This window comes from Ahaetulla prasina, chromosome 4 (genome assembly GCF_028640845.1).
Source record: "Ahaetulla prasina isolate Xishuangbanna chromosome 4, ASM2864084v1, whole genome shotgun sequence".
NCBI classification, from domain to species: Eukaryota; Metazoa; Chordata; class Lepidosauria; order Squamata; family Colubridae; genus Ahaetulla; species Ahaetulla prasina.
In genome coordinates this window covers 144,682,591-144,705,771 of record NC_080542.1, presented here as the reverse complement: position 1 = coordinate 144,705,771, position 23,181 = coordinate 144,682,591, and the positions used below count along the sequence as shown (strand labels likewise).

The following is a 23,181-nucleotide window of genomic DNA, read 5'->3' as shown; positions in this document are numbered from 1 at the left end:
GAGACGTCTTCGGACAGCGCTGGCTCTTCGGCTTTGAAACGGAGATGAGCACCGCCCCCCAGAGTTGGGAATGACTAGCACGTATGTGCGAGGGGAACCTTTATCTTTACCTTTAAAAAGCATAGTCAATGAGGAAGCCAGATTCACCTAACAACTATATTACTAGCAGAGTAATTCCCTTAGCTGTGGCAAGAAAGGTTGTAAAATGATGTAAAACTCATTTAGCAACTGTCTCTTGCTTAGCAGTGGAAGTTTTGCGCACCTGATACAGGTAGTCCTTGATTTACAATCACGATCGGGACCAAAATTTCCATTACTAAGCAAGGCGGTTGTTAAGTGAGCCATACCTAATTTTATGATCTTTTTACCATGGATATTAAGCAAATTGCTGCATTTATTAAATGAATCAAATGGTCATTATGCAAATTTTTATTTTATTTTATTTATTTATTATTCGAATTTATATACCGCCTTATCTCCCAAAGGACTCAGGGCGGTTTACAGGCATATAAAACATCAATATCAATATACAAATTAAAATAATCCTTAAAAAACTTATTCTAGCGCCCGAATTATTAAAAATAGGAATATAAATATCAAATATAAATATTAAAATCAATTTAAAACCCCTCTAAATTTAAAAATCTAAGCCAGTCCTGCACAGATGAATAAATGTGTCTTGAGCTCACGACGGAAGGTTCGAAGGTCAGGAAGTTGACGGAGTCCTGGGGGGAGTTCGTTCCAGAGGGTGGGAGCCCCCACAGAGAAGGCCCTTCCCCTGGGCGTCGCCAACCGACACTGCCTAGCTGACGGCACCCTGAGGAGTCCCTCTCTGTGAGAGCGCACGGGTCGGTGAGAGGTATCTGGTCGCAGTAGGCGGTCCCGTAGATAACCCGGCCCTAAAATCCGCTTCTCCCATTGATTTTGCTGGAAGATTTCAAATGACAATCATGTAACCCCGGGAACATTGCAACCACGTAAATACATGGCGGTTGCCAAGAAACTAAATTTTGATCCCATGACGATGGGGATGCAACAATGGTCATAAGAGCGAGTACAGTTTGTAAGTCACTTTTTAAATTTTTTTACTTAAACATTCCATCTTCCATTAAACAGTGTGTCGTCTGGGTACAAATATTTCTGTGCAATAACAGTAAAAATTTACAACAGTACTCATTACATTGATATTGATTCTCTAATCTTACAATAATAATAATGAGCATAATACATCTATTCATTTCTCCCTCTTAACGTACCTTTTAATAAGAATATAATAATAATATTAAATATAATAATCTTAATAGTTATATTAGTAAGAATCACCATATTGTTTACTTCTCTATCTTAACATGTTTTCTGTATTTCACTGATCTCAATTTATTTCTAACTTCTATTTTTATTTTCCAACCATTCATAAAATAACTCCCATGTCATATAATATTCAGTTTGTTCTTTCTCCTTTATAGTATACTAGCTGGACGCCAGCTACGAAACTATGTGCTCAGGCTTAATAAATTGACACTTACAGCCTGACACTTAATGTAGAATGTGTAACTCCATAGCATCAGAGTGTGTTAATATAATGCAACTGGCAGTTGGAACAGAGTGGGAGGGAGAGTAGAATGTCCCAGCCTGCAGCAACCATCAGTATTTATCTGGCTAGCGTTTTGTCAGTGTGTGAGAGAGTTGAGGGGTGTTTCGAAACTCAAACAGTATTTGCTGTATGAGCAAGAAGGAGACAGGAAAGAGCCTGGCCGTGGCTTAGCTCAACTGTTCTATAGTACATGGGTCACCAAAGTTTTGGACCTCAGGGATCACTAAATTCATAATTTTAAATCCTGAGGACCACTAATATGAATTTTTTAAAAAGATAAATAGTATTTAGTGCAATATAAAAAATGCAAATAATTTTTCTGCGGACCACCAAAATTTTCTCATGGACTGACCGCTGCTATAGTAAAGCTGCTTGCTGCTGTGAAAGTAAAACTGAAACTCCTCTCCTCTGCTTGTGTTTTGCATTTGGAACAGATTTCTTTTCAGGTGGGGAGGGGAGTAGAACACCTTAGCATTAGAGCGTGTTAATCATAATATAGGAAATACTAATGCGTTGATGGTCATTTCGAAAAACCCTTTCTTAGTGAGCACCTAGAAGCCAAGAGGAACATATGCGGCAAATTTCAAGTTTGTAGGCTTTACGGTTCTGGAGATTTTGTGATTACGGCGTGAGTGGTTTTCACTTTTATATATATATAGATAGTAAGTCCCTTTTTTCAGTGCTGTTGTAACTTCAAATGGTCACTAAAAGAAATGGTTGTAAGTCAAGGATTACCTGTACAGGAGTTAGCATGCCTCAAATGTGGAGAGCAAGACCTGTGTGCTAATTGTCACGTCGTTGCTCCTCAGGTTTGCAAGACGACCATGACCTCAAGTTCCTGCTGCGGGGAAGTCACCTCTTGAAAGTCAAGTCCACTTCCTGGAGAAGAGAGAGATTTTACAAGCTCCAGGAAGACTGCAAGACCATATGGCAGGAATCCAAGAAGATGCTTCGATCTCCAGAGTCACAGCTTTGTAAGTATCTGGATATCGCTTTCTGGGTAAACCACTCTATAGCGGAGCTATCTCAAAGGTGCTTTTTCAAAACTCAGCTGGGCAGTTTTTTTTCCTTGAGGAAAAGAAAAAGATGTTTCTCTTCTCATCTAAGAAGCTTCATCAGTTCTTCTGGGCGGTGGGTGGGGATGCAAGGATGGTATTTCTTTGCAGTCATTGGGTCGTTAGCACGTTCTCTGAGAGCTGTTGAGGCCACTTGGTGTTTATCTGCAGCAGAGGTGGGTTTCAGCCGGTTCTGACCAGTTCTGGAGAACCGGTAGCGGAAATTTTGAGTAGTTCGGAAAACCGGTAGTAAAAATTCTGACTGGCCCCGCCCCCATCTATTCTCTGCCTCCCGAGTCCCAGCTGATTGGGATGAAATGCCACGCCCACCAAGCCACACCCACCATGCCATGCCATGCCACGCCCACCAAGCCACACCCACATAACCGGTAGTAAAAAAATTTGAAACCCGCCACTGATCTGTGCCCTCCGTTCTTTCAGAACTTGTCCTTCCATTTTCTCACCATCCAGCCAGAATTGATGTCACTTCTTGGATGAGAAGTAAAAGAAAAAGCACTTTTGGGCCAGCCATGACCTGGATGGCAGAGAATCTTCCATAGAATAAGGAAAGAATATTATCTGTCCCCCTATTTTATTAAGGAAGTTGCATGACTGAAAATGAATAGGAAGCTCAACCCAGCTACCCTCTGTAATGTGCCAGAAATCTATTTTAAATATTGAACTAGTTTGTGCCAACAAACCGTATTGCGGTTTGAGTGGCTGCCAGCCCACACAAGAGGGTAAATAGAATCTAATGCAGTAGTTCCAAATAAGCCTTGAATGGATGTAAAAATAATAATATTTAAGCTTGCACAACGTATTTAATTTTTTGGCATTCAGCCATTTGGTGGGCGGTGTGTGATTGAGCAGTCTTTGATCAAGATGCCCTGTCAAATACAATTTGTAGACCCAGTTTGGTTGAGAAAAATATTCAGGTAGGTAGGTAGGTAGGTAGGTAAGTAGATAGGTAGGTAGGTAGGTAGGTAGGTAGGTAGGTAGGTAGATAGATAGATAGATAGATAGATAGATAGATAGATAGATAGATAGATAGATAGATAGATAGATAGATGATAGATAGAAGACAGATAGCTAGCAAAGCTGGCTGAGGAATTCTGGGAGTTGAAGTCCACAAGTCTTAAAGTTGTCAAGGTTGGAGACCCCTGATCTAGCTAGTTAGCTAGCTAGCTAGCTCGATGATAGATCGAGAAAGACACTCCTTCATCTGTAGTTTATTTATTTATTTATTTATTTATTATTCATATTTGTATACCGCCCTATCTCCCGAAGGACTCAGGGCGGTTCACAGGCACATAAAACATTTATATACAAATTAAGATAATCATTAAAAAACTTATTCTAATGCCGAATTATTAAAAAATATAAATATAAATATTAAAACCAATTTAAAACCCCTATAAATTTAAAATCTAAGCCAGTCCTGCACAGATGAATAAATGTGTCTTGAGCTCGCGACGGAAGGTTCGGAGGTCCGGAAGTTGACGGAGTCCTGGGGGGAGTTCGTTCCAGAGGGTGGGAGCCCCCACAGAGAAGGCCCTTCCCCTGGGCGTCGCCAGACGACACTGCCTAGCTGACGGCACCCTGAGGAGTCCCTCTCTGTGAGAGCGCACGGGTCGGTGAGAGGTATTCGGTAGCAGTAGGCGGTCCCGTAAATAGCCCGGCGGTCCCGTAAATAGCCCGGCCCTATGCCATGGAGCGCTTTGAAGGTGGTCACCAAAACCTTGAAGCGCACCCGGAAGGCCACAGGTAGCCAGTGCAGTCTGCGCAGGATTGGTGTCATACGGGAGCCACGAGGGGCTCCCTCTATAACCCGCGCAGCCACATTCTGAACTAACTGCAGCCTCCGGATGCCCTTCAAGGGGAGCCCCATGTAGAGAGCATTGCAGTAATCCAGGCGAGATGAGACAGACGAGAGTTCTCTGATCTGAAAATGTATGCCATAAATTAGATAACTGAGAAAGTACAGGTAGTTCTCGATTGTCAATCATTTGTTTAGTGACTATGCAAAGTGACAGTGGCACTGAAAAAAAGTGATTTACCACCAATCTTCACACAACCATTACTGCATCTCTCCGGTTATGTGAAATTCAGGCACCTGGCACATATTTAGAACGGTTGCCGCATTCCTGAGTCACATGTTCCGCATTTGTGAACTTCCCAGCTGGCTTTGCTGAAAGCAAAGTCAACAGGGGAAGCTAAATTCGCTAAATGACCACGTGATCCACTTAACAACTGCCGTGATTTGCTTAACAACCGTGGCAAAAATATCACACAGTTTGGCGTGATTCGGTTAACAAACACCTTATTTAGAAATTCTGGTCTCAATTGTGGTCATACGTCAAGGACTACCTGTATTTGCTGCTAATATTGTTGAAAAATTGGTGGTCATACCTGTGGGTCTGCTTCTATCTGAACAAAAGGTCACCTAATAGCAGAATTTGTGCCGGAAAGAATTCTGATTCATTTTTTAAATTTTGCTTTCCTTTGCTTCTTTTCTATCTCCAGAATTCCGGAGCACCAAAAACATTTGCACGCTGTTTGAGTTAGCCTTAAAAACAATATTCTCCATTTTTTAAATGAATATTCTCGGATATCTAGGTAGAAGTCAGGGCAACTGGTCTTCTTTTCCTTTTTTGGTTTCAGACATTTCCCTTATTATCTAAGTAGCTTCTTCAGTCTGGACAAGTTGGTTGGGGTGGACCATATTCCTGGTGAACCAGTGAAGTAGTTTTGATTTTCCTGGGAATTGGTGCAAGAACAGCATAAAAAATTTGGACGCAGATTGTCTACTGTTAGAAGATTTTTCCACATTGCATAAATGGATTCCTTCAATCCTTTCTCAAACCATCTATATTCACTGTCCGAAATGTAAACATTACCTCAGACCTCAAAAGCGTCCTCTTTCTTTTCACACTAATCAAGGAGAGAAGCAAACTTAGAACTTAGAATTTATTTCTTAACAGTGAGAACAATTAACCAGTGGAACGGCTTGCCTCCAGAAGTTGTGAGTGCTCCAACCCTGGAGGTTTTTTTTTTTTTTTTGTTATAAAAAGTTTTTATTGGTCAAAAAAAAATTTATGTAAATACATATCAGGTATGGTAAATTTTCATTTTTCTTATACATGATAAGAATTTTACTCAGAATTTTAAACACATACAACAGCCATATGGCAAGCAGGTGATACGAAGTAGCTAAGTTTCAATCTTACACAATAAGGAAGGGTCAAGAATAATCAGAATATCATACGAAAGAGAATAAGGAAAACCAACACAATACCAAATATCTTTATCACTTCCTAGTTTTGGATCTCAGAACTCTGGGTTCAGCCTGACCCAACTCCAGAGCCGCAACAGCGGCAGCCGCCTCCGCCCCATGGTCTATAACCTCCCCTTCTTCAATTCCTGGGTCATCTAAATCCAGGAGGGCTTTGTGTTCCTCCACGTAGGCCGCAGCCTCCGCAATTGTACTAATTTTTTTCATAATGCCCTCCCGGAAAATCATCAATCCCTCTGGCATCAGCCATCTGAAGCCCACTCCCTTCTGGTACAATTTGCTTGATAAAAAATAATATTTCTTTCTCATTTCACGTACCTGTCTGGGAATCTGCCTCAGAATGGCTATCTCCCTGCCCCTATAAGTCAGTGCCCCACTCCAACCCTGGAGGTTTATAACAAGAGATTGGATAACCATTTATTTGAATTTTATAGGGTTCCTCCTTGAGCAGGAGGTTAAGAGGGTTCCTTCCAACTCTATTATTCTCTTGTTCTGAGTTCATTTTCTTTTAAGTGCAGGTGTAATTGAGTATTCTCCAGTTAGAGACTTTAAAATATATTTAAAGTCATGGAAGTACATGCCAGCTCCCCAATCTGGCCTTTAAGAATGTTGATTTTTTTAAAAAAGCCTTCCCATGTTTTTTCTCTGCATTTTTTAAAGCCAGTCACGTAAATCTGATTTGACTTTCCCTGTTAATCTTCGTTTCCTCATTTATTAGTGATCAGCCTTCAAGGAAAACAAACTCAAAAGGCACCCAAGAACAAAGCAAATAAGGGTGTAACTTTGAAATAACAAGAAAATTTGCAGCACATTTCCTGCAAATACCAGATGTCAGGCACCCTTGAGCCTGATCTAGTTTTTCAAGTATTTAGTAGAATTGTTGTTATGCACAATTGTTTCTGTTTGCCATTAGGTCAAAGCGACTGCCATAGTTAAACGGATTTGCAAACGAATAATTCCAGATAATGTGTTTCTTCAGGGCTGTTTGATTGAGACTTCAAACTTCCAATTGACCACTAGAGGGCAGGAAAGAAATCCAGAAAATCTAATGGTTTGCTTCCCTCTGGTGGTCATCTGGAGTCTTGCAAAACCAATTTTGCAACTCTAATCTCATATCACAGACATTCATTTATTGAATTTTCAGAGCTAAAGCACTAAAAATGTGACTTACAGTCAGTCCTTGCACATATGACCAATGCAGTATTCTCATGGTGACAAAATTTAAGCACTTGGCAACCAGCATGTATCTATGATGGTTATAGCATCCTAATCTTCCCAGCTGGTTTCCAGGGATCAAAGTCAATGGGAAACCTAGATTCACTTAACAACCAGATAATTCACTTAACAACTGCAATGATTACCCTAATAACCAAAAAGGTCATAAAATCAGACATAATCACTTAACAGCTACCTTGCTTAGCGGTGGAATTTCTATTCTAAATTGTGTTCAAAGTCGAGAACTACTTGTTACTACCACTTTTTCCTAAGTTTCCGGAAAGTTTTGCAATTTACATCAAAGACATGAGAATGTTAGTTTCTTTTTTTCAAGTTCTCTGTTTGTTTATTAAATGTATTGGCTGTCCATGTTACCACAATGTATGCTTCTAGAACAGTGTTTCTCAACCTGGGCTATTTGAAGACATGTACTTCAACTCCCAGAATTTCCCAGCCAGTGTGCTGGCTTGGGGATTCTGGAAATTGAAGTTCACCTATTTTCAAATGGCCCAGGTTGAGAAAAACTGTTTCAGAGAATAGATTGACTATTGTATATTAACCTTATAACCTTAGCTTTCAGTATCATTATCCACACATCAACCCATATTATCTATCTTGGAAAGACAAAGCAAAGCTATAACACAGGAGATTTCACTATACTAGGTAGTGAAATCTACCTAGCGCAGTTTATTTAACAGTGAAATATGCTTTAAAATTTAAACAAGTTCATTCAGCAGTGAAACTTCAGTGTCTTCTAGTTAGGTATAATCTTGGCAACATGCTCCCTGGAACTCAATCTTTCTTTCTTGGTCCCTGTTCTTAACGTCTCACAATTTTTGATCTTGCATTTTTGACATTCTTGGTGTTATTATTGGGTTTGTGGGAATTTTTCCATTTGGAATGTTTTTTCCCCCTTTTATCTTTTTTCTCTGAGTCTTTGAAACAACCTTCCTTGGTTTGAAAAAACTAGTTTTGTTTTACTACTATATCTAGAAGGATCACCTTCAGAGGTGGACTCACTTACCTTCCCTACTGGTTCGCAAATGTGAGCATGCACGCTCTCCTCTGCGCATGTCCGTGGCCTTCCACCATGCTCTTTGCTCGCACATTACCTCCGGGCGGGTGGGCGGAGCCTCCCACAGTCACCATTACTGGTTTGCCTGAACTGGCAGAATCAGTGGTGGATTGCTCCCGGTTCGGACCAGTTCTATAGAACCGGTAGTAAAACCGGCGGGAGGCTCTGCCCACTGACCCAAACGTCATCAACACTCTTCTGCGCATGCACAGAAGCGTCTCACATAATTGTCTGCTTGTCACATAATTGCTGCCCCAGTTAATAACCTGGCCACGTTCTGCTTTGCAAAACTCCTTCCTTTCCTTTGCAAAATGCAAACAAATTGTACATGAATGTACAAAAGGGGCGGGGCTTTGATCTTTAAGCCCCGCCTACCATCTTGTGGTTTTTTACTTTCTTCAATGGGTACCTGACTTGTCTTCTATTCACAAATCCGATAAAGTAAAAAGAGTTTCATTAAACCCTTTTTTGCAAATTCTAGATCTAAGTTCTGAATTCTGCTTTTATAATTATAATAATGCTGTCAACAATAGCCATAGTGGTGGTTATGGTTACACCATTATTATTATGGTTTGCTGCATAGTCAGCCTGGATTTAGTCTTTTTATCCCCCTGCTGAGTCCTTCCGAAGGACCTGGGATAAGCACATGTGGATGCTTGATGGTGTTATAGATGTTGTGGCAGGATGTAAGCTGTAGCAAGTAATGTTGCTTTTTGCAATTGACCAGTATTGATTTTGTCAATGTCAATAGTGTTCCAGTGGTGCTCCAGATGTTTTGGGATTGCATCCAAGGTTCCTATTACTACAGGTAGTCCTCTACTTATGACCACAATTGAGCCCAAAATTTATGTTGCTAAATGAAACATTTGTTAAGTGAATTTTACTCCATTTTACAACTGTTCTTGCCTCAGTTGTTAAGTGAATCACTGCAGCGGTTAATTTAGAGACACAGTTGTTAAGTGAATCTGGCTTCCTCATTAACTTTGCTTGTCAGAAGGTTGAAAAAGAGAACCACATGATCCCAGGACACTACAACCGTCATAAATATGAGTCAGTTGCCAAGCATCAGAATTTTGATCACATGACCATGGAAATGCTGCAATGGTCGTAAGTTTGAAAGATGGTCATAGTTCAACTCTTCTTTCAGTGCTGTTGTAACTTTGAACAGGCACTAAATGAATTGTTTGTAATTTGAGAACTACCTGTATTGGTACTATCTTTGTTTTCTTACGTCACAGTTGTAGTTCTTTTGTTTGTTAGTCTTTGCATTTTGTGATGTCTCCCATTCTTTCGCTTCTGTTCCGCTGTCTCCAGATATTGCCACATCCACTATCCAGAGTTTTTTGTTTCTTATTGACAATTGTGAAATGTGAATTGCTTGTTTATTTGAATTCTAAAGTCCCAGAGCAATTTAGCTTCTTCGTTTTCTTCTTTACTTTCTCTATTTTATGGTTCCACCAGTTCTTGTCTACAGACAAATGATATTTCTGGCAGATCTTCCTATGCACCTTTGTTGCTACTTTGTCATGTCGTTGTTTGTAATCAGTTCGGGTGATCTTCTTGCAATGGATAATAGCTAATTATTGTTAGAACATTCTTGTTCTATGTGAAGCTGCTTAACTGGTTTTCCGTGTTTGGGGTGTTTGTTTTCTTTCTTTTTTTTGGTTCCAGAATACGGTGAATTGTTCCGTTCCATCAGCCCAGGAAGCAGAGGGTTGTGTGGTGCGTTGTCCTAGGCTCCCTGGCTTTATCAAACCGTCTTGATCAAAACTTTCTCACACTGCATAAAACATTTTTCCAATGCTTGTCACTTCGGCTTTAATTCTATGTTTCAGCCGATCATCTGGTACTTCGACCCGATATCTCTTCCCCAACCAAAAATACATGGTGAAAAAGGCATACCGGTAGTCCTTGAGTTACGAACAACAGTTAGTGAATGTTAGCAGTTACAACAGACCTCTCCCCCCACCCATGTACTTACAACCCAGTAGCAAAGTTCTGACAGGCAGGCGCCTCACCCAGTCACATGACTTCATTTTACGCATTTGGAAACCAGCCTGATTTGTAGCCGCTTGCACGTGATGTCATGTGATTTCAACAAGGCGTTTGTTGAAAACGGGCATTTCCTTCTGATTTTGGGTAAAAACAGCCCATAGCGAACAATGACTGCGGCATTCGACTTACGACAGCAGCATTTGCTCTACAACCATAAAGGTCGCTCAACACAGGGATCCCCAGTTTTCAAGCCGTGGCCCCAAAACCGGTTTGCAAGCTGTTCAGAATTGAACTGCGCAGAGTGCATGGCTCTGTCTTGTGTGTGCGAAGTTCCATTTGTGTAAGCAGGTGCCCCCGCTTGCACAAATGAAGCTGCACGCACTTCTGTGACCCTGCCTCTCACCTAGAACCATGCCTTGCCCGCCTGCCAGGCTATCAAGACGAAAGATTGGGGACTGCTGCCTTAACAACTGTCACAAAATTGGTAGTAAAATTGTGTCTAGTCACATAGTTATTACGACCATTATAACGTACAACTGTTCAGGTATTTATTTATTTTATTTATTTTATTTTGTCACAACAATATATGTAGATATCATACAAAAGATTATATAGTATATAAACACATATATGAGTAAATATAAGGAGGTATAAGCATATATATATAGGAAGAAGAAAAGAAAAACAATAGGACAGAAACGGTAGGCACGTCTGTGCGCTTATGCACGCCCCTTACAGACCTCTTAGGAATGGGGTGAGGTCAATAATAGAAAGTTTTTGGATAAAGCTTTTAGGATTATGGGAAGAGACCACAGAGTCAGGTAAAGTATTCCAAGCACTGATGATTCTGTTACAGAAGTCATATTTTCTGCAGTCTAGATTAAAGCGGTTGACATTAAGTTTAAATCTATTAGTTGCTCTAGTATTATTGCAATTAAAGCTGAAGTAGTCTTTAACAGGAAGGACATTACAATAGATGATTCTGTGAGTTATTTATTATTTATTTATTTATTTATTTAATTAAACTTTTATACCGCCCTTCTCCCGAAGGACTCAGGGTGGTGTACAGCCTTCATTTAAAACAATTAATATACACACTAAAATAACAATTAAAAAGCTTATTCAATAAAAGGCCGAAATTAAAACCGTCCAATTGACCATATAAAATACCCAATAAAATTGCAATTAAAAAATTTAAAATTTAGAGTTTAAAAATCAGGCCAGTCCCGCTTGGATAAATAAATAAGTTTTCAGTTCCCGGCGAAAGGTCCGAAGGTCAGGCAATTGGCGTAAACCGGGGGGAAGTTCGTTCCAGAGGGTAGGTGCTCCCACAGAGAAGGACCTTCCCCTGAGGGCCACCAGCCGACACTGTTTGGCGGACGGCACCCTGAGAAGACCCTCTCTGTGAGAGTGTAGGGGTCGGTGGGAGGCATGTGGAAACAGCAGGCGGTCCCGTAAGTACCCGGGCCCTAAGCCATGGAGCGCTTTGAAGATGGTAACCAAAACCTTGAAGCGCACCCGGAAGACCACAGATAGCCAGTGCAGACTGCGCAGGAGTGGTGTTACCCGGGAGCAACGTGGTGCTCCCTCAATCACCCGCGCAGCTGCATTCTGGACTAACTGAAGTCTCCGAGTGCACTTCAGGGGTAGCCCCATGTAGAGAGCATTGCAATAATCCAGGCGAGAAGTGACGAGAGCATGAGTGACCGTGCATAAGGCATCCCGGTCAAGAAAGGGGCGCAACTGGCAGACCAGGCGGACCTGGTAAAAAGCTCTCCTGGAGACGGCCGTCAAGTGATCTTCAAACGACAGCCGTCCATCCAGGAGAACGCCCAAGTTGCACACCCTTTCCGTTGGGGCCAGTGACTCGCCCCCAACAGTCAGCCGCGGTTGCAGCTGACTGTACCGGGATGCCGGCATCCACAGCCACTCCGTCTTGGATGGATTGAGTCTGAGTCTGTTTCTCCCCATCCAGACCCGTACGGCCTCCAAACAATGGGACAGCACTTCGACAGCTTCGCTGGGGTGGCCTGGGGTGGAGAAGTACAGCTGGGTATCATCAGCGTACAGATGATAACTCACCCCAAAGCCACTGATGACCTCGCCCAACGGCTTCATTTAGATGTTGAACAGGAGAGGCGAGAGAATCGACCCCTGCGGCACCCCACAAGTGAGGCGCCTCGCGGTCGATCTCTGCCCCCCTGTCAACACCGTCTGCGACCGGTCGGAGAGGTAGGAGGAGAACCACCGATAAACGGTGCCTCCCACTCCCAACCCCTTCAACCGGCGCAGCAGGATACCATGGTCGATGGTATCAAAAGCCGATGAGAGATCCAACAGGACCAGGGCAGAGGAGCAACCCCTATCCCTGGCCCTCCAGAGGTCATCCACCAACGCGACCAAAGCTGTCTCCGTGCTATACCTGGGCCGGAAGCCGGACTGGAACGGGTCTAGATAGACAGCTTCCTCCAGTTACTGAGGGAACTGCCATGCCACCACACTCTCTACAAGCTTCGCCACAAAGTGAAGGTTGGAGACTGGACGACAGTTACCCAAAATAGCTGGGTCCAGGGAAGGCTTCTTGAGGAGGGGTCTCACCACCGCCTCTTTCAAGGCGGCGGGAAAGATCCCCTCCATCAAAGAAGCATTTATAATACCCCGGAGCCAGCCTCGTGTCACCTCCTGAGTGGCCAGCACCAGCCAGGAGGGGCACGGGTCCAGTAAACATGTAGTGGCATGCATGCAGCCTCCCCAGCAACCTGTCCACGTCCTCGAGAGCCACAGAATCAAACTCATCCCAAACAACATCAACAAGACGCGCCTCAGTCATCTCATCCGGATCATCGCAATCTTGGTCCAAGCTATCCCGAAGCTGAGCGATTTTATCGTATAGATAACCGCTAAACTCTTTGGCACGTCCCTGTAAGGGGTCATCCCATCCCCCCTGGTGAAGGAGGGAACGGTCACCCGAAACAGGGCGGCTGGGCGGTTATCTGCTGATGCAATGAGAGAGGAAGCATAGGAACGCCTCGCCACCCTCAGTGCCACTAGGTAGGTCTTTGAGAAAGACCTAACTAGTGTCCGATCAGCTTCGGAACGGCTGGACCTCCAGACACTCTATAGGTGTCTTCTCCGGCGTTTCATCTCTCTCAGCTCCTCAGAGAACCAAGGAGCTAATTGAGATCTGCGCCGGGTCAGAGGCCGCAAAGGCACGACACGGTCCAAAGCCCCAGCCGCGGCCCGTTCCCAGGCCGCCACTAGTTCTTCGGTCGTGCCGTGGGCAAGATCCTCAGGAAACGGCCCAAGCTCCGTCTGGAACCTCTCCGGGTCCATCAGGCGCCTGGGACGGAACCAACACATTTGTTCCGTCTCCCCGCAGTGGTGAGTAGCGGTCTGAAAGTCTAGGCGGAGGAGAAAATGATCTGACCATGACACCGGTATCGTCACTAAATCTCTTACTACCAGATCATTAAACCACTGTCCAGAGATATAAATCAGGTCCAGCGCGGATCCCCCCATGTGAGTGGGGCCATCCGTTACTTGAATCAGGTCCAAGGCCTTCATGGAAGCCTGGAACTCCTGAACCACTGTTGACGACAAGCCGGCCGATGACAAGTTGAAATCACCAATGACCAAAAGTCTGGGGATCTCAACAGCCACCCCGGCAAGCACCTCCAGCAGCTCAGGCAGGGCTGTAGTCACGTAGCAAGGAGCCAGGTACGGGATCAACAGACCCATCTGATTCTTATGGCCCCACTTCACAAGAAGGGATTCACAGCTGGCTATCTGAGGAACAGTGGTCTCTCTCGGCTCCAGACCCTCTTTCATTACAACCGCCACCCCTCCACCCCTACCCTGAGCCCTCGGTTGATGGAATGCTCGGAAACCTGGAGGGCACAGTTCAACTAGGGGCACCCCCCCCTTCTGCGCCCAACCAGGTCTCCGTAATGCCCATAAAGTCCGTGGACTCCCCCTGAATAAGATCACAAATCAGGGGGGCCTTGTTAACCACGGACTGGGCATTACACAACATCAACCGGAGGCCCGGGCTCTGAGGATCTTGGCCTTCCGGGGAACGGGAAAAGACTGGGAGGCCGGAGCACGTGATCGCTTTTAAACAGTGAACACGTGCTCCCAACAAACGATATGGCCCCTTGCTTCTGCCATATCTGCCCCTCCCACTTACCGTACAGATGGAACCAACTTCCACGTCTGGAACATACCCCTCACCCCCCTCCCTCGGACCTGGTGAAAAAACGCCGTGAACTGGGACTGGACCTACCCTCCCCGACGGGTTCTTCCCCCCACCTGTCACTTCCCTCCCTCCCTTTAAAAAACCCTTATTAAAAAACCTATGTACAAAACCCCATAAATTCTTCTTTCTCGCATGCCACCTCTCCGGGTCCCAAGACCCCTCGTTAAGGCCGGCCCTTGATAACCCAGACGGCCATTCCTGCGAGGCGGGGGAACCTCGCAGTCGAAGAAGTTCGGCAGCCGTATATTTCATGCATAAAGATCTAAATAACAGCGGGGAGAAAGGAGTTCCCAGGTCGCTAGCTGGTATCGCGGACGGCGGGCAGAACTAGGACAGTCACAAACCAACGGCCAAAAGGCCAGTAGGGCAACAGTTAGATGGAATAAAAGATGGAAGTTGGGCTGGTGGATTAAGCTTAGGTCATGTCGAAGGCGACGGAGTTCCAAGTTTTCTAAGCCTAGGATTTCAAGTTTGGTGGGATAGGGTATTTTATTGTTTTCAGAGGAATGGAGAACTCTTCTTGTAAAATATTTCTGGACACGTTCAATTGTATTGATGTCAGAGATGTGGTGAGGGTTCCAAACAGGTGAGCTGTATTCTAGAATTGGTCTAGCAAATGTTTTATATGCTCTGGTTAGTAGTGTAGTGTTTTTGGAAAAGAAGCTACGCAAAATTAGGTTTACAACTCTTAGAGCTTTTTTTGCTATGTAGTTGCAGTGGGCTTTGGCACTTAGATCATTTGACATGAAAACTCCAAGGTCTTTAACGGGATGGGGGTCGTCTGTAAGGTAATGTTCATCTAGTATGTATTTAGTTTTTGGTAGTCCTTGACTTACAACCACGACTGAGCTCGAAGTTTGTTGCTAAACAAGACAGTTACTAAGTGAATTATGTACTATTTTCAACCTTTCTTGGCACAGCTGTTAAACCAGTGGTAGTCAACCTGGTCCTTACCTCCCACTAGTGGGCGTTCCAGCTTTCATGGTGGGTGATAGGGGTTTTGTCCGAAACTGAAGCACTTTCCTTTTTTTTTTAATTTAATTGACTTTTTTTAAAAAAATTCATAGCATTATTTAAAAACATTTTCATTAGGTTTTCATAAAATTCCCCGTGACAATTTAAATTTCTGAAAATGTACTATTTGTATTGCCCGCGTATAAATTTAGTTCACGTTATGTAATTGAAACTAAATGGCGCTATACTGCTACTGCAAACAAAAGAGTCTCGTCCCAGAATAGCTCGCACATCTCCCCCCCGAACCGGTGGGCGGTTAGAAAATTTTACTACTAACAGAGATACAAAAGTGGGTGGTAGATATTAAAAAGTTGACTACCCCTGTATTAAGCGAATCACAGCAGTTGTTAGGTTAGCAACACGGCTATCCAGCTTCCCCGTTGACTTTGCTTATCAGAAGGTTGCAAAAGGGGATGACTTGATCTTATGACACTGTAACCTGACCCTGGGGATGCTGCAATGGTTCTAAGTATGAAAAACAATCACAAGTCACTTTTTCTGTGCAGTTGTAATCTTGAACAGTCATTTTAAAAAATGGTTTTAAGTCGAGGGCTATCTGTAATGGCCAGCTTACAGTTGTAAGCCAAGAACTAACTGCAGTTCAAAGTTGAAAGTCTAAAACTTTTATCAGCTCTTCCTGCAGATAACCGGAAAATGGGAGATTATCGTAAAAGAAAAACATGATGAACAGCCTGGAGGTTCTTTGTGGCTCTGCGTGGGGAAGCAAATCTCTACAGCTGTATCATCTGGCTATGCGTTTTCTAAGAATTATCCTTGGCTTACTTGGATAATGGCTGACATCTTATCTGGCCAGCTGGAGAAGCTAAGCAATGGAATTTGCTAACACAGGATGGGGTCCCGGATTAGATAAAGTCAGGAAGGATAAAGCAATCAAAGGCCAGGAAAGGGAAATCCATTTTAAGTCCAGCCTTAAAATAAATGTTTGTTATAAAATGCATTAATTTGGAACTCTAAGAAGAAATGTTTTTTTTTGTTCCTGATCATCTATTCATCCACATGGCGAAATGGGGGACTATTTGCAAATAATGAACTCAGATTCTCAGTTTTTATATAATTTGAACTGCAAATGTGCTTCTGCGCAGGCTTACAAACTAATGCACTCGGAAAGCCATCTAAATAACCAGCATTGTGATCCATTTAAACAAGATCTAAAACAACAATGAGAAACTGATTTGAAAGTTCCTTTTCAGAATTCAGATTTGGTTTTCAAAACTGAAGGACATTAAGTGGGGTATTTTGAGGTTTGTTTCTATAATTTGAGAACCAATTCGGTGTACTAGTAAAGTTGCTGGCTTTTAGATACATGATAGCTGATACAGACAGACAGACAGACAGACAGATAGAAAATAGATACTTGATGGAGAGATACAGATAGAGAGAAAAGATAGATTATAGATGGATAAATAATAAATAAATGATAAATGATAGGTGATCAATAGAGGGATGATAGATAGATAGATAGATAGATAGATAGATAGATAGATAGATAGGAGAATAGATAAATGATAGATGATGGATACAGATAGAGAGAAGAGATAGATAAATAATAAATAAATGATAAATGATAGATGATCAATAGAGGGATGATAGATAGATAGATAGATAGATAGATAGATAGATAGATAGATAGATAGATAGATAGATAGATAGAATAGAGAATAAATAAATGATAGATGATGGAGAGATTCAGATAGAGAGAAAAGATAAATAATAAATAAATGATAAATGATAGATGATTAATAGAGGGATGATAGATAGATAGATAGATAGATAGATAGATAGATAGATAGATAGATAGATAGATAGATAGATGAGAGAGGGGATAGATAGATGTGTATGTGTGTGAGAAAGGGGGGGGATAAAAAGTTCCCTCCCAACCCTAGGATTCTATGTGGTTGCTACAGATAACGCTAACCATCTAATAATAACCAGGTTTATTGCGTGCCTCTGATGACAAATGTTGGGTTTGCTCCTACAGTCTCCATTGAAGAAATCCAAGATGTCAGGCCAGGTCATAAGACTGAAGGGATGGAAAAATATGCGAAGGATGTCCCTGAAGTTCGTTGTTTCTCTATCATCTTCAAAGATCAGAAGAAAAACTTGGACCTCATTGCTGGCTCTGAAACGGATGCAACTCACTGGGTGTCCGGCTTGGGAAAAATCATTGCAAAAAGCAATTCAATGAGCCAGAGGCAGAAATTACAACAGTATCCTTTTGTTTAAAGTCTGTACATTTGAGAAGAATTTCGGGGTGGGTGGGATGAGCGATATATATTGTATTTTATACTTTATGCTAACTTTCCTCGAAAGAATATGGGACTGTCTTTCTGTAGCTAAATTCTCTATGGCCCCTTTTTCAATCTTGGCAACTTTAAAATGCATGGACTTCAACGCCCAGAATTCCCTAGCCTGAATGGTCCTTGCAAAGAATTCTGGGAGTTGAAGTCCACACATCTTAAAGTTGCCAAGATTGAAAAACACTGCCTTTCTCAATAGTGGCAATTAGACGGATGGACTTCAACTCCCAGAATTCTCAGCAAGGGTCCTTCTGTCTGCAGGATTCCGGCTCTTATTTTACATGTGTAGAAGTTGGGAAATCTCAGGTTTAATGACTACTTCAGCTTCAACCACAACAATACACGAGCAAATAATAGATACAAACTCAAGGTAAACCGCTCCAAACTTGATTGCAGGAAATATGACTTCAGTAACAGTGGTCAATGCCTGGAATGCACTACCTGACTCTGTAGTTTCTTCCCCAAACCCCAAAAACTTTAAGCTTAAGTTGTCTACTGTTGACCTCCCCCAATTCCTAAGAGGTCTGTAAGGGGCGTGCATAAGTGCACCAGCGTGCCTACCTTCCCTGTCCTAATATTCCTTTTTACTTACTTTTTTCATGTATCCAAATTATGTTTATACTTTTACCTTTATATATGATTGACAAATAAATAAATAATGAATGCAAGCCAACATAACAGGTATAGAGTCACCTAGTCACGTGATCAGTGTTTGTGACCTTCTGTCAAGCAAAGTCAATGGGGAGGCACGATTCACTTAACAACCATGTCGCTAACTGAACAACAGCAGCGATTCACTTAACTTGTGGCAAGAAAGGTTGTAAAACGGTGCAAAACTCACTCACTGTCTTGCTTAGCAGTGAAAAGAGTTGGCTCGATTGTAAATCGAGCAAAAATAGGCAAAAACATTTTGAGCAAGTGGCACTTGTGAAATCTTAGCTTCTAATTAAGCCCATTTTGGGGAGTAAAATGCCCTGTAATGCTTTCCCAAGATTTGCCAGTGTTCCAGTTAAGATCGTCTAAATTTACTTTCTCTTTGAACCAAGCTTGCAACTTCGCGATTTAGCCTCATTCAAGTCTGTTGGAGCCCATAATTTCCAAACTGAGCCTTGGCCAAGTTTACTATGACTATATTTATCTCCTGGCCAAAGTTTTCTCTGAGGTTATAATTACTGGGATTATATTTAACTTGGTGTGTTTGTTTAAGGGAGGGTGGAGGAGCCAATGGAACACACTTCGATGAAATGATGGAATTTGAAATTACTGGGATTGCACCAGGTTGGGAAAAGCTGATACATCTACAGTACAGGTAGTCCTCAACCTGTGACCATAACTGACCCCAATATTTTTGTTCCTAAAGGAGAAATTCGTTAGGTGAATTTTGCTGCGTTTTATGAACTTTCTTGCCACAGTTGTTAAGTGAAAGACTGCAGTTGTTAAGTTAGCAACATAGTTGTTAAGTGAATCTGGCTTTCCCATTGTCTTTACAGGTTGTCCTCAACTTACAACAGTTCGCTTAGTGACTGGAAAAAAATGGCTTATGCGCGGAGGTGGGTGTCACATACTGTAACAATCAGTTTGCCCTGAACCGAAATGTGAGGGCATCGAAAAACCAGTGATTATATAGGACGCGATCATAGGTGGGTTTCAGCCGGTTCTGAACAGTTCTGGAGAACCGGTAGCGGAAATTTTGAGTAGTTCGGAGAACCGGTAGTAAAAATTCTGACTGGCCCCGTCTATTCTCTGTCTCCCGAGTCCAAGCTGATCAGGAGGAAATGGGGATTTTGCAGTAACCTTCCCCTGGAGTGGGGTGGGAATGGAGATTTTACAGTATCCTTCCCCTGCCATGCCCACTAAGCCACGCCCACCAAGCCACACCCACAGAACCAGTAGTAAAAAAATTTGTAACCCACCAAGAGTGCCATGGTCGGTGAGTGGGCCCAGCGAAGGGTCGCAACTAACGGTTCACCCGAACTTGTCCAAACCGGCAGCAGCCCACCTCTTCTTATGACCATGTATCGCACTTATAACCATTGCAGCATCCCCATGGTCATGTGATTTAATTCAGATGCTTGACAACTGACTCCTATTTATCACAGTTTCCGGGATCATGTGATCACATTTTGCAATTTCTGACAAGCAAAGTCAATGGGGATACACTTAGCCACTGTGTTACTAACTTAACTTTGGCAAGTAAAGTAACTTTAAGTAACTTTACTTTGGCAAGTAAAGTAGGGCAAAACTCAGTTAACAACTTTCTCACTTAGCCACGTAAATTTTGGGCTCAATTGTGGTCGTATGTTGAGGACTACCAGTACTTGTCAAAAGATTGCGAAAGGTGATCCCATGACTTATGTGACTCTATACCAGTTCTGTTTGCTAACATGAAACCTTTCCCAATATATCTCTCCAGAACATTGCAAGTGTTATAATAATATGAGTCAGTTGCCAAGAGTCTGAATTTCGATCACATGACCTGTAGAGACCATGTAACCATCATTCAGTGTGACAACTGGACATCAGTCTTTATATTCAGTGCCACTGTAACTTCAAATCGTCACTAAACGAACTGTTGTAGGTTGAGGACTACATGTAGACCAAATCTGAAGTACATCACGGAGACATGCTGTGATGCCATTTCAGAGGTTTTATGTTAGGGCTGTGAGGGCGAACCTATGGCACGCATGCCAGAAGTGACACGCAGAGCAATCTCTCCGGGCACGTGAGCCATCGCCCCGTTGCTCTTCTGAGTTCACAGGCGCGGAAGCGCCAGAAACTGGAAGATCAGCTGCACTGTGCACATGAGCGCACCGGGAAGATAATCTTCCGGTTTCCCAGCGCATCCATGCGCACCTGCCACCTGATCTTCATGGAGGCATACACGCCAGAAACTGGAAGACCAGGTGCGCTGGGAACCAGAAGAGCAGCCGCCCGGCGTTCACATGGACGCTGGGTGGCTGCTCTTCGTTTCCGGCATGCGCATGCGCACCAGCCACCTGGTCTTTGTATGCGCATTTGAGCCAGAAACCGGAAGACCAAGCGGCCGGTGTGCATGTGTGCACCGGAAACCGAAAGAGTAGCTGCCCTGTGAGTTTACGGGACCGTCTACTGCCACCTTCTATCTCCCAGCAACCGGTGCGTTCTCCCAGAGAGGGACTACTTATTTATTTATTTATTTATTAATCATATTTATATACCGCCCTATCTCCCGAAGGACTCAGGGCGGTTTACAGGCACTTAAAAATACATAACACAAATACAATATAAAAACAATTAAAAAACTTATTCTAAAGCCCGTTATTAAAATATAAAAACAGAACCCAATTAAAACCCATAAATTTAAAATCTAGCTCAGTCCTGCACAATTAAATAGATATGTTTTAAGCCCGCGGCGGAAGGTCCGGAGGTCCGAAAGCTGACGAAGTCCGGGGGGTAGTTCTGCTCCAGAGGGTGGGAGCCCCACAGAGAAGGCTCTTCCTGGGCGCCGCCAGCCGACATTGCCTCGCTGACGGCACCCTGAGGAGACCCTCTCTATGAGAGCGCACGGGTCGGTGAGAGGTATTCGGTAGCAGTAGGCGGTCCCAGAATAACCCGCCCAATGCCATGGAGCGCTTTAAAGGTGGTTACCAGAACCTTGAAGCGCACCCGAAGGCCACAGGTAGCCAGTGCAGTCTGCGCAGGATGGTGTCATGCGGGAGCCACGAGGCTCCTCTATCACCCGCGCAGCCGCATTCTGACTAACTGTAGCCTCCGGATGCCCTTCAAGGGGAGCCCCATGTAGAGAGCATTGCAGTAATCCAGGCGAGACGTCACGAGGGCGTGAGTGACCGTGCATAGGCATCCCGGTCCAGAAAGGCGAACTGGCGACCAGGCGAACCTGGTAAACGCTTCCTGGAGACGGCCGTCAAATGATCTTCTAGAGACAGCCGCTCATCCAGGAGGACGCTAAGTTGCGAACCCTTCCATCGGGGCCACTGACTCGCCACCGATGGTCAGCCGGATTTAGCTGACTGTACCGGGATGCCGCATCCACAGCCACTCTGTCTTGGCGGATTGAGCTTGAGCCTGTTTCTCCCCATCCAGACCCGCACGGCCTCCAGACACCGGGACAGCACTTCGATAGTTTTTGGGGTGGTCCGTGTGGAAAAGTACAGCTGGGTGTCATCCGCATGACAGCTGGTACTTCACACCGAAACCACTGATGATCTCACCCAGTGCTCATGTAGATAAAGAACAGAAGGCGAGAGATCGACCCCGCGGCACCCCACAAGTGAGGCGCCCGGGCCACCTCTGCCCCCTGTCAACACCGATCACACCGGTCGGAGAGATAGGAGGAGAACCACCGATAAACGGTGCCTCCCACTCCCAATCCCTCCAACCGGCGCAGCAGGATACCATGGTCGATGGTATCAAAGCCGCTGAGAGGTCTAATAGGACCAGGGCAGAGGAACAACCCTATCCCTGGCCCTCCAGAGATCATCCACCAACGCGACCAAAGCCGCTCCGTGTGTAACCGGCCGAAACCGGACTGAACGGGTCTAGATAGACAGTTTCATCCAGGTGTAAGGAAACTGATATGCCACCATATTTCTACAACCTTCGCCGCCAAGCGAAGGTTGGAGACCGACGATAATTACCTAAAACAGCCGGGTCCAGGAAGGCTTTAAGGAGGGCCTCACCACCGCTTCTTTCAAGGCGGCCGGAAGACGCCCACTAAAGAAGCGATCGTAATCGCCTGGAGCCAGCCTCGTGTCACCTCCCGAGTGGCCAGCACCAGCCAGGAGGGGCACGGGTCCAGTAAACACGTGGTGGCATTCAGCCTACCCAACAACCTGTCCATGTCCTCGGAGCCACAGGGTCAAACTCATCCCAGACAATATCGCCAAGACCACCCTCGACATCTCACCCGTCACCGCAATCTTGGTCCAGACCATCCCGCTGAACGATTTTATCGTATAGATAATCAAAACTCTCAGCACGCCCCTGCAACGGGTCATCCCGCCCCTGGTGTAGGAGGGAGCGTCACCCAAACAGGGCGGCTGGGCGGTTATCTGCCGATGCAATGAGGGAGGAGGCGAGCTACACGCCGCTTCCTCAATGCCACTAGGTAAGTCCTAGTATAGGACTTCACTAGTGTCCGATCAGCTTCCGAACGGCTAGACCTCCAGGAACTCTCTAGGCGCCTTCTCCGGCGCCATCCCCTCAGCTCCTCGGAGAACCAAGGAGCCGGTTGGGACCCGCGCCGGGTCAGAGGCCGCAAAGGCACGACACGGTCTCAAGGCCCCGCCACGCCCGCTCCCAGGCCGCAACAAGTTCCTCAACCGAGCCGTGAGCCAGACCTCAGGAAATGGCCCAAGCTCCGTCCGAA

General features: G+C 44.3%; 1 protein-coding gene across 2 annotated transcripts in view; it reads left to right on the top strand.

The window, feature by feature from the left end:
• PLCD1 (phospholipase C delta 1) overlaps window positions 1–23,181 on the top strand; it is a 99,610-nt gene that overhangs the window by 42,296 nt on the left and 34,133 nt on the right. For both annotated transcript variants that reach the window (XM_058183287.1, XM_058183286.1), the window contains exons 2-3: window positions 2,404–2,568; window positions 17,495–17,723. In XM_058183287.1, coding sequence (XP_058039270.1) covers window positions 2,404–2,568; window positions 17,495–17,723 — 394 coding nt within the window. The remainder of the gene's footprint in view (window positions 1–2,403; window positions 2,569–17,494; window positions 17,724–23,181) is intronic.